The sequence below is a fragment of the Leuresthes tenuis genome, unplaced genomic scaffold, assembly GCF_036924035.1.
Source record: "Leuresthes tenuis unplaced genomic scaffold, fLeuTen1.0.hap1 SCAF_14, whole genome shotgun sequence".
Lineage (NCBI taxonomy): Eukaryota > Metazoa > Chordata > Actinopteri > Atheriniformes > Atherinopsidae > Leuresthes > Leuresthes tenuis.
The window spans coordinates 23,062,767-23,079,368 of NW_027325368.1; the positions used below are offsets into that span (position 1 = coordinate 23,062,767).

Genomic DNA, 16,602 nt, shown 5'->3' on the forward strand with positions numbered 1-16,602 from the left:
GAGACAGGAGATACAACAAAGTGTTTCAGATGACAATCGGTCTTGCATCAATGTACTGTATTAGAAAAAAACAGAATTTTTATGTAAAGCATGTGAATTTGTTCTAGTAGCCCCCCCAAAAAATTGTGAAGCTGTAAATAATCACAACATGAGCTCTTTAATAACACGTGTAGCTAGCTGCCTCCAAGAAAACATTTTTTCATAACATGGACTGCTTTTTTGGGGGCCAACATGACCACTTCTCACTGAAAAACAACACATATTAACAACATCAACATTGTCAAAATTTGCATATAAGGTCTATGTATCACCCAGCACTGTGGAATTCCACTATGGTAACAAAAAATGTGTTATATCACCTGGAAGCCCACCACAAATGACCAGAAAGACATTCCTTATTTCTGCTCTCTCCTTTTTTCTGTTTTAGAGCCAAGCCTGTTATATAGACTCAGTTTGACTGTTACATTAGACTTCACAGACAGTCGTGGAGGTTGACAAGAGGCACTGTGGGAATCCATAGCGGGCAGGGTGGGTTTAAGCTTTTTAAACAGTATGTGCGTTTTTTAAACTCATATTGTCACGGGCTGTTCTGGCTCTCGATTTATTACCCGTCTCATTGCTTTCTTCCTGGTCCTCCACATCAAGCTGCTCATCTTTCTTCTTAATGTAACGCTCATAGAGCACCATGATGACGCCCATCAACCAGGCCGACACTGTGCCAGCGGCAAAGATGACAAAGCCAATGGCAACAAAAAAAAGGTAGTCCAAGGAGCCCAGAGTCTGGTGACATAACGTCCGTAGCTCGATGCCCACCTCGCCCAGACGACGGCCTTGCATGTCAGCGGGTGAGCCACACACTGTCTGTCCTTCATCTGTCACACAAACACATATCAAGAAGCAATGATGATTATTAAATAGGACAATGGGATATATCAGCATCACTGTAGATTTTAAAAAGCACTGACTACCAGCGTGGTACCTTTTCTGAGCTTTACCCCAACAATAAAAAAAACACACTAATTGTGTTACAACAAATGACAAACCATAAACAGGTCAGCTGTCCTGAAGTGCCACTATTTATATTGTTTTTGACTTGATCTGTTGTCCTCATGCACCTTCATGTGATCTTTTCTGGGAATATTTATATTTTTTGCATTAAACCTGAATGATTACAATTTTTAAAATACTTGAAAAGTTGCTTTCAATACAGTGATTTTCCTGTAACATTAAAGAAATTAAATGTTTCAGTGTATAGGTTAATAGCTAAAACGAGAAAAATTCAGCCAGTCTGTCTTATGAAGACTGTGTGGTTGAGGTCAGATTTAGGCGAGGCTGCTGACCCCTAACATAGAGCATGACATAACCACACAGTACCACACAATATCAAGCCAGAAATAAAAGGAATGACGCATACAACACTAGTAAGCATTTACATTCAAAATACAGGAAACCATGCATGTTTTCTGGCTCTCAACTGGACCGCAGGCAGGCAAGTTACGCACACACACTCTGTGTTTATGAAGTCACGCTGATGGAAGTCATGCAGAAGCAGAATGAGGTCTGGCACTGTCTTGCTGATGCAACCACTTATCCTCTGGGAAAATACGTCACCTTGATGGTAACGTATCTCTCCCCATGTCTCCCTCAATCTTACGCAGAGAAGTATTTATCTATTCATTTATTTGTTCCATTTGTTTATTTTTGGAACTTATTGATTATCCTCTAAAGCCAAAGTTATGAGTCAAAGATCTGTCATTGTTTGGAAAGACTAAGGCCTGGAATATGCTTGCTTTTGGTCATGAATAAGTGTGTTTATCATGGCTGCGTTTGTTTTTTCTGTGCACATCCCCAGACATTAACGCTATGCGTTTGCAGGTGAGGGTGACCGGAAGGGGCCGTATTCAGCTAAATTCGACCAGATGTCGAGTCATTGGGTCGGCTTTGTTAAAAATGGTGGGAGGTTTTGAGGATAAGCTTGCCGAGAATACCATCTGATATTAATGATTGGTAATGTATTAATGAAAACTATTCTCAGCAGGTTCCTCCACAGGGAATTGTGGCCAAATGTTCAGTCTTTTGTTTTGTCCGATCAGAGGCATTTGCTTCTCGTGATCTGAGAGTTTCTCAATTATCTTTTGGAAAATTTCTTGTGTGATGTCATGGGGGTTTTAGTGAGGAATGGCTTCTGTCTGGTTGCTCCATCTGAAATGAAATTCCTTCTGTACAGTTCTTTCATCTCCAGAAAAGAACTCTGGAGTCTGAAAATAATCTGTTGGCCCTTTAAACACAGCGTACCTATGCAAAGCCATGATGGAAATTAGCATATCACTCTAAAGGATCCTTTAAGTAGTTAAATGGCAGACAGCTGAGTTGAGGATATCTATCTGAGAATTAAAATGCAGAAAACTGCACAAGCACAACAGTGTTGCCTTCTTTATCAGAAAACAGTAATGCTTAGGGGGCTTCTCGAGTTCTGGGTTGTTAAGTAGATACAGCATTAAATTACAAAAAAAGAAATCATAGATGAATTATTCAAACTGCTATTCCCCACATAGGATTAGAAGAGTGGCTTCGGTCTTTGTGTCTGCCTGAAACCACAGATAATGTTCCTCATCTACAGGCTTTAGGTATGACTACAACTAAGTCCTGCTGAAATCCACAAATCCCAACAAAGTGTTGAGTTCCCATTCTCCCAGAAAACTGGATGGATTAACTGTAAATTCAAAGGTCTATCTGGTAATATGAAATACAGCACAAGATGGATGGTTAGCTCCACAGCAGCTGACAAGAGATGCCTTTTTCTGAAAATAATCTCAAAGGCTGGCTGAGTCTTTCGTTTGTGCGAGCACAAACTGCAACACAACAGTGTGTGTTGCCACTGTTAATTTAATTGGCGTCTGCTCGTTCAAAGCTTTTGTGTTAGAGGGGGAATTCCCACCGGGAGAGCTCAAAAGATGTGAACATTTCTGCAGAGGGAAGAGTTTTCTGGAGCCATATTTATGCACCGCCAGTCTTAAAAAACATTTCCCAAAAATGTGGAGCATTTTAAAATAATTATATGTTTTTGTTTTGTTATACACAATTTAAAGACTTCCTTACACACATTTGCTAATATTTCTTGTTAATTAGTTGTGTTTTTCATCTCCTGGGTGTTAAAATGCAGGATTCCATTTCAAATTTAATTAACAGTGTCTAATTACCGCAGAGGCATGAACAGAATCTGACAGCACACCTTCCTGAGGAAGGTTCACAGTCGCTCAACCATCTGTCAGTTCCAAACTGTCAGTGTTTGGTGTATTCCTCATATTCCTAGCAGAACCCAGCATATATAAGCTGACTTTAAAGAAAATATTACGCAGCAGAAGTTGTAATTGTCATGCTTTATATACATGTGTATGAGCAAGAATTGTCTGTGTTTAGGTCTGTTTGTTTACCAGCTATCCAACCTAAAGAGGCAGAAGTGGCAAAGTCATCATTACTTTAGTTACACTATAATAACTGTTCACTACTTGGAATCTGTTGGTTTCCTTAGCTAGACTACTTTCTATGAATTGTTTCTGTATATATGAATTGGACTAATTTGGAATTAAATGAATTGGATTGGATTGGATTATAATTGTATTACAATGAATTGGATTCTAATTGCATTGTATTGTATCTTTGAAGTAGCCCTGAGATGACATTTGTTGTGATTTGACGCTATATGAATAAAACAGAATTTAAATTTAACTGAAATTTCATCATCGATCTGTTGACAGGGATTTGGATACATTCACATGCAAAATCTGCTTCCCTGTCTTTCCCATAAAGTTCAATGCTGTGTTTTGTTAAATGTTTTATTCTTTTAATGTTGTGCTTTGCACTTCAAGGGCCACTGTCATCAATTTTAGTTAATAATCCCAGCTATATATCATTTAAGGTCATTCCTTGCCAGGTCACCCTACCATGGTTATTAGAAAAAAAAATATCATGGGAAATCCAAATACTTTTTTGATGTATGAATTTAAAGCTTCATCTACATTCATTTCATGTAACTTCTTGTTTAGGCATCGGTATAGCAATTTTTGGTCAATTTATGACTTTGTCTAGTCAAAACAAGTAAGTGTGCATGGTTGATACTGTCCTCTCTGTCTGTGTTGGCCCTGTGATGAACTGGTGACCTATCCAAGGTGTACCCTGATCACCCAATAACAGCTGGGATATTCCCCATCCCTCTATGACCCTGAACAGAATGAAGTGGATATATAAAATGGATAAATGGATGGATATTGTCTGAAATGTACTGATCTGTTTTTCTGCTGTCTAATGGTGCCAATTGCAGTAATGAAGGAATTGAGTGTACTGTTTAAAACTGTATCCCCTACACAGGCTGTGCTCAGGCAGCATAAAAAACAGTTTCCTTTTTTTTCCTTTGGCTTTTCCCTACAAGCTTTGATGGTGCAGGATCGTTTACTTAAAAGCTATTTTCCTGAATGAACCCACAAAAGTCAAGATTCGTCCTCTGTCTTCCCTGACAGTGAGGCTTAATTTACACATCACAGCTGGAATTTTAGCTGGCCAGCACTGTCACTTTGCAACAAGGGGGTTCTGGGTTTTAGCTTGCAGGTCGGTTGCCTTCCTTTCTGTATGGAATTTCTGTTCTCTTTGTGCCTTTGTCACTTTTCTCTCAGTGATCCAGCTACTCCCCACAGCCCAAAAACATGCATATAGAGCTAACTGGTGACTCTAAACAGAGCATGAGTATGCATTGCCCATTTTTTTGTCTTAAAACTCTGATGAACTGTTAACCTGCCCAAGGTATACTCTGCCTCTTGCCCAATGTTCCCTTGAAAATTCCATTCCCGTAACCTCAAAGTGATAAAACATAGAGCTCATAGACTGCTTGTCTCAGCTCTAATATTTAAAGACGGACTCGGGCCGAAGGATTTTTGCTTCCAGTCAAATTGACAATTTAATTTGATAGGATAACAGACATGTAAATGATCTAATATTTTATTAATTCAGTGTCTAAATCTATGTTCTTATCCTCAGAGAAGCTTTGTTATGCCTCAAATATCTGGAAATGAGTTAGCAGCTGAAAATTATGTGAAGGGTCTGTTTGGCTTAGCTCTATCCACCACAGAAATATCAAAGACTGCTCTGATCCTCTCAGCGACTACTGCTGCACTCTGTTCACACAGACTCCCACAGACGGCTATACCAGCATGCATTCCTTCCATACAGACGCACATGTGTACGCTCACAATTGACATACTTTGTTTATTGACATCTTCCACCATGAGATTTAATATTCTCATCTTTCATTTCTGCCCCTGCAGTCTGCCATTATGCATTGGTGCTTGTAAACTGTCCATGTGTGAGTAGGCACATGTGCCTGTCGGCCAGGAAGGAAACCCTTCTGGCCTCACTTGCCTATAACCCAAAGGGACTGGCATCAAAGAGAAGGGCTTTCCCTCTCTCCTTCTACCATCTACACTCAGTTTCGAGACGGTCTCCTTATATAACAGCTGAACGGGTGCTAATCTGGCCGGGGAGACAGAGGAGAATCTGTTAGTTCCTTCCTGAGGCTTTATTTCCCACTCTCTCTCATGCTTGCTCGCCATCACTGCATTTTCTAAACCATGGAGACAAAGCAAGTTGTGTCGCCTGAACCAGGTGATACTCAGAGGACAGATAAGGCTTTCGGAGATAGAGCATGCAGTCTTAAAAAATGTCCATCTCAAAAATGTTATCCTACCTGAAATTCTGAAAGTGTGCTTTATCGGTGTTTGCGTGTCTAAATCTGTCAGTCAGCGTGTGTTGATGTGTGTGTTTCCACATGATAGACGGAGGTTTTGTAAGTACTGTTTTCTTCTTTAAAAAGATGGACAGACTGTGGATATACAGAGCAGAATTGTGTGCATCCAAGTGTCCGCTTTCTCCCTTCCTGGCAGCTGTCACTGGAAGAGGCTCCAATCCAAATTGAGCAAGACAAAAGGCGATGAGCGGCAGGAAAATAGGCCATCTCCAACAGGACTCATTTTAGACTCAGCCTAAGCTTCACAGGGATCATGGTGAACTGTGCTGTGCATGTTTGTGTCGAGTGTGGGGGAAGTAGGGGATGCCTGTTCAGTAAGAAGGGTGATTTGATCATAGCTGTGGTGTGAGAATTGTGACTGGCTTCTTGCTCACAAAGACATACTATAAGTTGCAGCTGCCCTTTTCCATAGTGACACATCCACACCAATGAATGAGCATAATGACTCAAGGTAAGAAATATTATAGAATACCAGACACATCTTTCTGGTTGGCAGTTAGACAACAAAGGGGGATCAATATTTGATGGTACAACCATGATTCATTAATCATACCTGCTGCACTGTATCCCAACAGCTGAATGGAATATGAAATGATTTGTCATTTCAACATAAAAGTCTGTTTTTTTCTTCCAAAGTTGCAGAGCTGAACAAATAGGCCGAGCTGTGAGAAGACAAATCAAGATGCTCCCTGCCTACAGTCTTCTTTTGCCGTCTTTGTTATTTGATAGTCTCTGCGGTCACGCTCCACTGCTGTCACCTGCGTCTCATCCCACTGAAAGATGAGAAAAAGGTGCAGACTTTACAACAGCACATGGCTGCGGGTGTTCTGGGGCATTCAGATGTGACGAGATGCGACAGAAAAGCCAGCAGAGGAATCTGCATGTGCAAGACGGGATGTGAAACTGTTATTTTTCATTTTTACCTAGTACTTCTTTTTTCAATTAAAATCCAATGACAAAAAAAACTTTTGAAACTTGAAGTTTTTTAGTTTGTTGCTAATTTAATAAATCTATGGTGAGAATGAACTAGATTAGAGAGAGACCGGGTACAGTTGTGACATCTTTTGCAGTTCAGCTCCTCAAAGCTTATTTGGACCAGACCAATCTAAATCCCATATATTAAACTCAACCCAATCCTGTAATTGCAAATATCACTTGGATCCTCCTTGGCATTGTGTTAACCCACACCTGAATGGTTCAGACCAACAAAGAGACAAAACTTCTGCTTTTATAGAGGTGCTCACACTGATGATGATCACTTAATAAAGTACATTTGATTAGCAGCTCCTGGCTGCAGCTTATCCTCTTATTGCCCATGAAAGCAGTAAAGCTGGACTTAGTTTTCCACACACACTTTCAGCATTTTGGCTCAGTTTTTGTAAAATAAACAATGACACAGTTGAATATGTAAAACCTGTTGAACGGGGATGTGCTTTTTTGTTTTTCACATGACTGTACATTCAGTCTCAATAATCAACTTCCTCTTTTCTTCTAAATAAGGCAAATATGGCAACAGATATTACAGTTACCATTTAACTGTGATGTACTGATTACTTGAGTTTTGTATATGTTTCTGTAGCCAGGCTACAAATGCTTTCTTTGATTATGTTCTTTAAATATTAGTGTGAGACAACAATTTTGTAACAGTTTCCCACAGACCTTTATTAGACGTATTTATTGTACAAAACCGCAGCTGTTTTCAATATATAAATGTATATTTTTTGTCACACATCAGTGATTGTGCATTTGGTTTATTTGAAAGGCTAATTTTCTTGTATTGGTCTTATGAGAGTTGCTTGTTTTGTTAATCATAAGCAAGAAAAGAGCTAAATTGCACTTGATTAATCTACCGTATACTAAATAATCAGCCTCAAATTTGATTCCATCAATTTGTTGCAACTGTCTCCCCCTAAAGATTTGAACTCATTGTTGAAGTATTCTTGCAATCCAGTGGAGTATTTCTATGATGAGTGACTTGGTAGATTATTTTTACTCCACAGACACATACCAGAGGGAAATATTATGATTCAGTCGACTTAAATTGCAACTTTTGTTTGAATGAATTTTAAGATTTAGATTTGAAGTCCTTGAACAAGTCCTTTCCAACCCATAGGGCTTCTGATGCCCTGCAGAGGATTGTATAGTCGAGGACATGTTTCAGGAGTCTAAGCCTGAAATTATGTTAATAGCTCAAATAAATACAACCAACTTCTCCCACAGTTTCACTTAGACCCAGTCACATAAAAATCAAAAGTTAGAGGAAAATAGCCAAAAACTGAAAAATGATTTGTCCATCTTTGTTCTTTCTCATTACAGCCTGTTAGATTGATCTGTCTCTGTTTATAAAACTGCTGCCACACACAGATGTCTCAGAAGTTCCATATACACTCTAATGATGTCATATACAAAGATATCAGAGAGGCTGAACGAGTACTTTTACTTTCAAGAGGACATTCATTCATCCATTCATTTTCCACACCTCATCCTATTCAGGGTCGCAGGGAGGCTGGATCCTATTTCACTGCCAACAGGCATAAGGCATCGCACACATTGAACAGATTTGTCCATTGCAGGAACAACACGGAGACAGACAACCTGTTCCTACAGAAAATTTTGAATTTACAATATGCCTGTTTTTGGATGGTGGGAGAACTCCACTGCAAGATTTGAACCAGGAAACTTCGCAATGTGAGGAAACAGTGCCCACTGCCACACCATTGGGCAGTTCCAGAAGAGGACATATGAAAGAAAATAATGTTTTTCTGTGAAGGTAAAGACAACTCAAAAGTTCCAAAAACAACACAGAATCGGCACCTTGTTTACTGTATGTCATATTCAGTGAGAGATGTGAGATTTGCCAACAATTCATGTGTCACACTTCCAGTTCAGAGAAGAAATGTCCAGCCTTGCTTTGTTTTTAAGAGCAAATTCTAAACAGCAGATACATAGTTCAGATAGTACTACTCTACCAGGTCTTTTCCCAGTATTCTATATCAAGATGCAGACTTCTCATAGCCGCTCTTTATTTATTTTCCAGGCTTAATTGGGAAATTCTAATTTCCAATTTGTCATTGGTGATTGAATGCAACAACAGGGTTTCACCATTACCAAAATGAACTTGTTAACTTTGGAGAAAAGAAGCCCATATAATAGCTTCTAACATTAGTCTTTAAAAGAAAGAAAAAAAAGTCCACAGCGAAATGGACCAGCAATGAAGTCCAAGGTTTATGCCAACAATATGTCATGAGTGAACAACTGTAAGTTTACACAGGAGTAATTACCTGCTGTCCTAGCAAATTACTAGATACCCTGAGGTTGTTCAATATCATGAAGCACTTCAGTGCATGACTTGTTAAGTGACAGTGTTTTGCTCATTTGTTTTGGAGAATTCACAAGGCCATACTGGTGTACTGTGACTATTTTATTCCTGTTAAAGGCTCTGGATGCTGCTTCCACCACTGCTGGGAATGCACAATCACACGGCTGATTACAATCCACATGAGAGTAAACTACCTTTATTTTGTTTTAGTGGCTGACTAAAACAAAATAAAGGATTGTTCTGATGATTTCCACGCATAGCATTAGAATAAAATATAGTAATGAGTAACAGGACCTTGGAACTTGAAGCTTTCCAGGTGAACCCACAAGCATAGGTCCTCGTTGTCGCATTCGCAGCTCCACGGGTTCCCACTGACCCCCACGGAGCGCAGGGCTGGCAGTGCGATCAGGGAGGTGATGTTGAGGACCGTCAGATTGTTCCGGCTCACGTCAAGCACCTGAAGGGCCTCGTTCTCCACGAAAGCGTCCGGGTGAATCTCGGAGAGTCCCGGGTTGTCCGTCATCCTCAACATCACCAGACTCGACAAGGGGCCGAAGGTCCTGTCCTCGATCCGGGTTAAAGTGTTGAAGGAGAGGTCCAGGTAGGCCAGCTTGCGTAGATTCCCAAACGTGGACTCGGATATTTCCGTCAGAGAGTTGTTGCTGCAGTCCAGGTATACCAGGTCGGAGAGGTAGTTGAGCGCCAGAGGTGGCAGCTCCACGATGCGGTTGTTGGAGATGATGAGCTGCCGCGTGGCCAGCGGCAGGTTGACTGGGAATGTCGTCAAGTGCTGCCCAGCGCACTGAACCACCAGCTGATCATCACACACACACCTATCCGGACAGCCAGCGGAGATAACCGGGGACGTGATGACCCCAGTGGCGAGGAGAAGAGCAACTATGAGCCGCAAGGGTTGCGCGCTTGGCTGCGGGGCAAGACGCATGACACCGCCGAGGGCTTCATCAACCCCGTTTGGACAGAGTCAGACGCAGTCACATTCCACATTGATACACCATCACCAAGTTGTTCGTCCCAGAAACGATTTCCACCGAGGTCAGACCCACTGTTTACCCGTGGCACGCTTTTGCGCGTAATGTCTCAGCTCATCCTGCCAGCTGGTTCTGGATCCAGTGCTCCAGACACCTCCATGCTGTCTCAGATGTCATCGATTTGCAGGGTTTATTTTGATGGCTGCTGCTCGCACATTGTATAATCTCACAGCTGCTTGTCATGATGTGCAGCTCGCCATGGTCGCGGTCAGTTGCTCCACAACATGTTTGCCATCTTGTCGCTCACTGAAAATGAATCTAAATGAGGAGGGGTGAACTGAGCTGCGCGGCGGGTAGGGTGGGGGAGCCATGGAGTGATATCACGCTTCAGAGGGAGATGGAGCGCGAGGGGATGGTCTGGGCAGTGGAGGGAATGCAAGACATTACTCATGGAAGCCAGCAAAGTATAATCCATGCACATTTGGCATTTACAGCGATAAAGGTCACCTATAAAGCTTCAGCTGCGGGTCATACATGCCTCAGATGTGTTTGAGTGCAAAAAGATGCTTCTGTCTACCCATTTATTACTCAATAGAAAAACTGTATTTGCATATGACTGTATACGGGTAAGTTCTATAAGCCTGCCTCAGGCTGTAGAGGTCAACAATGAGCAGGTGCATCTGACGCCTGGGAAGCATTATGGCTTTTCAAGCAACGTGGGGCAGCCTATTCATATTTTTCCCCCCATCAGCAAACATATGCAGTGTTCACTGTATGAATTCAGACTCTATCCAAGCAACCAGCAGGTTATAGGACAAGATGTGATGGGTCAGGGTGGTCTTGGTCCTTAGATGCTTTTCTACTCTCTCTGGTCTCAGTGTGGAGTCCTGAGTCTATTCTCGGTTCTGTGTGTAGGTGTTGAAGTGCTGAATCAGACTCAGCATGATGGAAGAGGAGGAGGAAGAGGAGGAGGACAGATGTGCCGCTGACAAATCCCTGAAAGAAACTACCCCAATCTGCCAGCCAGATTTCTTTCTCTCTGGCACACACACATTAACAGCCAAAAAATGGAGTTTATCCTTTTTCGTGTGTTCACTCTGAGTGGCTTTGTCAGCTTTCTCATACTTGCTATCCATGTGGACTGTACTAATCCCCACAGCCGTTTTGTGTCAAGGTATTCAGTGACATTATGAGGACATCTAGTGACTAATACCTGGTAATGTTCAATAGAACCAGCAGCCATGTAGTGATCTATTATAATCTCTTTATTGGTACATCGTTTGGAACTTCTTTTTTTTGCCACAGATTTTGACTGATGGCTGTTCCAATTTATTTCCAACCCCAAATCACTTTTATTTCATTGCAGACCATATGAATCCAAGATATTTAACGTTTTGTTAACACGATTTCATTAGTTGATATACATGTATTTTTGAATTTCAATACTGCAACACATTCCCAAAAAAAGTTTGGATTGGGGGTAATTAAGGGCTAATTATTAGGCAAATGAATAAAACTTCTAAACAGATGAAGCCCACACTTGATTGTTGCCATGATTTTTCTTTAACAAAAGTGATATCCACAAAAGTCAGTATGTAACAATAATTTTCCTCAAAACCACATTTTACACACATTACAAAGATATGGCTGCAGAAGAAGAGGGTACAGGTACTGGACTGGCCTGCCTCCAGTCCCGAACTGTCCCCAACAGACAGCGTGGGGAAACTATTGAAATGAAAAAATGTGACCCCGTACTGTTTCCCATCTTAGACCCTGTTTGCGGGAACTATTGGAGAGAAATAACACCTGAAATGTTTCATCGGGCGGTCTCCTCATTGCCAGAAATAATATTTTCAAGTGTCATGAGTAGAAATAGCAACACTGAAAAGTGGTAAAAGCTTTAATGTCCCAACTTTTTAGGAAAATGTTGCCATTCTGAAATGAGAAAAAAAAGCAGGTATGTTAATAAAAATGACGTTAATTTGATGAGAGTAAATGTGAAATCTCTTAGATTCATCCTGTCTGCAAATAAATAAAAGTGTAAATTTTACTGTTTTTTTGTTTTTTTGTGTGTGCATGTGTTTTCCATACAATCCTAACTATTTCTGATTTCGGGCCTTAACACAGATTTTCATTATACATGAGCACAATGAGTCCAGTCATACCTCAGCCACGACAGTCAAACCATTCTTATATACCCAAAAAGTATATAAGAATGTGCAGTTGCAGGTTTCAATATCCCACTGACGGTAATGAGAAGGCTCTCAGGAAGGGTAGAAATAGTGGGATAGTTTTAGCATTGTAAAAATTCATCTTACTTTTTGCTGTTGAAGGCTAGAAGCTTCCTTGGTTGCAGCTTCACAAGGCAAACAGACTCCTCAAAACACAGGTTCACATTGTTTTCATCCACACTTCCACATCTTGCTCTGGTCACATTTGTGAAGAGACCTCCTGCATCTTTGATCACACACTTGCAGCAGGAAGAGCTACTGCATGTTCTTAGTATTTGATTCAACCACTTTTCTTTTTTATTTTTTGCACTGTCACATTTCACATTATAATTACACAAAAAAGACAAACTATGCATGCAAAAACTGTTCATGGACACACCATGGGTGACTGCATGCTAGTCATGTCTTACTGTTGTTGAGCAACTGGTCTTCATCAGTAAAAACCTGTATTTAATGGTAACAACCACTTTGAAACAGATGGATCTACTTCAGATGCTGGTGTGATACAGGCCTGACTAAGACCTAAACACATCTAACAAACATATGGCAAGAGCTGAAATAACTTTATGGTTTCACTCCTATGCCATGATGCACCATGAGACTGTTGAACAAATGAAACCACTAACAGTGGTTTGCATGCCTCAGTGGGGCCTGATATATGACACGGAAAAGCCTGGCCTGTTCCAACCTAATTCACTTCAACAGAGGGCAGATTATTTGGCTTCATCCCATCAGCCCTCTGGATCAGGATGTGGATATTATCAACTGGCACCGGGACACTTTAAAAGACACAAGCTATCTTGCACCTGTGCCTGTAATACCAAGTCAAAATGTCAGCAATGAATAAAGGATTAACTGTGCAGTGAAAGCCGTCACATAAGCGAAAGCCGCGTTGAACGGGATCATCAGTCACACACAGTGACTCTGTTTCACAATCTGGAGACAACGGCAGGCTTTGGAAGGGGAGGAGATGAACACACTCTTCTCTCCAAATGATCTTTTCTGCAACTTGTTTTAGGAGATACATTGTTTCTCCTATCTGTTGTGGCGAAACCTCTCCTGACATCTCCAGCTAAGAGAATCACTGTTTCTCCCGGTTGTACTGAGTGGTTTTAAAACGTTTTTTTGTTTCTTTTGTTAACTCTAAAATAAACTCTAATGTTTACGTAAGAAGCCTAACTTTTTATGAACTAGTCAGCCACTGAGATGTGGTGGAGAAATGTTGTAAATCTTAAGGTTAGGTAGTTAAGTCAGTAGTCATCATAATTTACATGATTTTAAGTGCTGTAGAGACTATGTGTAATCTGTAATATAAACTAACCAGAAACTAAAGTAGACAAAAAATGAACATGACGGAGGACAACATATCAGTATCCGTGCAGAAATACAGTGACACCACCCAGTAGGTTGTGACATTTATTAGAAAACATTAGTTGTACTTACTTTACAAGAAGTTTTTACACAGTGCATAGTTAGGGTCACGTGTCAGATTAACAACTTCAGCAAATTGTGATTTTCTCCCTAAATTTCTCACAATTTAATTTCAACGCATCTACAAATAATCCTACACACACACACAAAAAAGAAAATGTTTTTTTTTTCTTCCTGTCTCTCCAATCAATGACCTCTTCGATGTATCTGGTGTTCCCATGCATTAATAATAATAATGATGATGATAATAATAACAAACTTCATTTACATGTATTTTGCTAAATGTGTGTGCTTCGTGCTTCAAAAGTACTTCATACAGCAACATATACACAATTATGTGGAATCAAATAAGATAACTTAGAACAAAAACTATACAATATCATGAAAGTGTCGGGCTATATTCCACTTAATGGAAATCTAAATCAAGTCAAGTCAAAGTCATGAAAGGCTCTCAGATTAACCAACTGGAGGAGATTTACAAGAAGTCACAGACTTCGGACCCGACCTCCTCAGGCAGCTCCTTCCTCAGTTTAGGGGCTGTGTAATAACGCTAATAACGCTCTGTCACCTCTGTACACACAGGTACACCCAGCGGCTTAAAAGGTAATGTAACAGGTCTGAATGATAATACATGAGTACATGGATACTAAACGCCAGTGTAACCATTTTCACATTCGAAGGGTCTTTCAAGGGGGACGTAAATGTTGTCGCTGCGCAAAGTAACCATCGCCACAGCACATACTGGATATCTGAAAATCACACTTTTGCGCAGTTACAATACTAAGGTAGCGGGGTCAGTCCGAAGCCTCGACAGCGGAACAGACACGACTAAATATGGGATAGACGAAGGTGGACATAGGCGTACAAATACTCCACTCCCTCTATCGGCTATTGTTAACACACACTAGCTATAAAACTGTCGAAAATAATCAATTAGATACGACGTTTAGAGAGCTAACCGCCACCCCGCCCCACCTGTGCGTTTACATGACGTAAAGACGTACACACGCGGAAGCAGCCCAGTAGTTAACTTCTGTTGTACTTGGTCTGTCACTGTCACTGTACGGGAGAATCTTCAGCCTGTCGTTTGTTTGAGGTAATGTGTCCTTGTGTCTTGCGCCTTTGTTACTGCTGGGATTTTATTTGAAACGTACGCTTCCAAATCGTTTGCTTCCAACCTATTCTGCGACCTTTAGTTTTTCAGACGCCCTTTGATCAGTGATGTTGCCGACAGCTCACTTTACTCATTGTTCGTTTTAAAAGTCATTAGGTTGAGCTAAATGTTGTTGGTTAAAGTTAATTTACAAGTTAAATGACGCAGCTGCTGTAAACAAAAATAATAGAATAGAATTTAAAAAAAACATGACTAATCATAACTAATAGACCATTTCTGCTCTGTCAGCTTGGTCAGGATGGTTGTGCTTTCTAAGGAGTATGGATTGGTCGTGCTGACTGGTTTTGCCAGTATGGTCATGGTTGGCCACCTGGGTATTCAAGTAGGCAAAGCCCGGAAGAAGTACAACGTGCAGGTGAGCAGGGGTGTTCATACTTGTAACAGACTATAGCCTACGATGATCTGATCTTTTGAAAGGGACACACCTGTGTTAATAATCCCGCCTTGCCTTGCAGTATCCTAAGATGTACAGCGATGACCCAGAAACTGGAAACATCTTCAACTGCATCCAGCGTGCACATCAGAACACGTAAGCTGAACATTAAAAGAAGAAAATGCCACTGATATGTACACAGCCTGGCATTGCACCACGCTGTTTAGATGCACTGATATCAAAGGGAAAGCAGGTGAAGATTAACACACTAATGTCACCTCTCACCAGCCTGGAAATGTACCCCGCCTTTCTGTTCTGCCTGGCTGTTGGTGGCTTGCATCGTCCTGTGAGTTTTGTCTTGCTCTGTCATACATGTATACACATGCATTCACATAAGTAATTTTTTCTTTGGAAAGCACAGCCCAGAATTTAAGCAGATCTTTGCGTTTTCTCTCCATCCTCATGTCTATCGCAGCGTCTAGTCAGTGCACTTGGAGTTATTTGGATTATCGGCAGAGAGGTCTACGCCCACGGGTACTCTTCAGGGGGTAAGATGATTACCGATGCTGGGCAGTTCATGTTTGCATTATATTTTTTTGCTTTTGTGTCAAAACATGGTGCCACAATGCCATCATGGTTATTATTGTTTTCCGTCTCTATCAGACCCCAAGAAGAGAAGGAGAGGGGGATTTGGGACTTTCGCTTTTATGGGGATGATGATGACCACTTTAAGCTTTGGTTGTCATCTTCTGGGATGGCAGGGACCACGGATGGGGCCCTTCCGTCAAGTAAAGGCTTGTTAATGACGGACGAAGAGCTCAGGGTTGGGTTTGCTTTGTCATTATTATAATCACGGCACTGATAACATTGTATGAACTGTACTTGTTGTTAAATGTGCTTTTAAATCATTCTTAACTGCACATTGATTTAGTATTTGTAACCATTTGGTCACATGGCTCTTCGTAACGTGTATTTTCCTTTTTGCATTTGCGAAGGTAAACCGATTTTGTACGTTTATTAATAATTGAAAATATTTCAAGTTTGTCAATTAAAAACCTTCATGATTCAACTTCCTTTTTAATTTTTGTTTCTTATAAAGCGCCCAAATGATATTTGATTTGAAATATGTGTTGTAAAAAAAATCCCTTGACGTTTTCAGGTGTTTAATGGGTGCTGGCTGAATATTGGGTTGTATTAACAAAGGTGTGTGTGTGTGTGTGTGTGTGTTTGTGTGTGGGCGTAAAGGGAGTGGTTTTTCTTTCTTTTCTGTCAAACTGAGTAGTCGTTC

At 40.8% G+C, this 16,602-nt stretch overlaps 2 protein-coding genes across 2 annotated transcripts; one reads left to right on the plus strand and one right to left on the minus strand.

The window, feature by feature from the left end:
• Positions 1 to 134: 134 nt before the first annotated feature.
• On the minus strand, positions 135 to 10,432 carry LOC140269415 (leucine-rich repeat-containing protein 52-like). Its single transcript, XM_072364487.1, has 2 exons — positions 9,411 to 10,432; positions 135 to 872 (listed from the first exon to the last, which is right to left on the minus strand). Exons 1-2 carry the CDS (start codon positions 10,057 to 10,059, stop codon positions 544 to 546), a joined length of 978 nt encoding a protein of 325 aa, XP_072220588.1. The 5' UTR covers positions 10,060 to 10,432; the 3' UTR covers positions 135 to 543.
• Positions 10,433 to 14,777: 4,345 nt separating this feature from the next.
• mgst3a (microsomal glutathione S-transferase 3a) lies at positions 14,778 to 16,530 on the plus strand. The gene is made up of 6 exons (XM_072364310.1): positions 14,778 to 14,863; positions 15,170 to 15,296; positions 15,397 to 15,470; positions 15,603 to 15,660; positions 15,790 to 15,862; positions 15,978 to 16,530. Exons 2-6 carry the CDS (start codon positions 15,180 to 15,182, stop codon positions 16,115 to 16,117), a joined length of 462 nt encoding a protein of 153 aa, XP_072220411.1. The 5' UTR covers positions 14,778 to 14,863; positions 15,170 to 15,179; the 3' UTR covers positions 16,118 to 16,530.
• Positions 16,531 to 16,602: the final 72 nt, after the last annotated feature.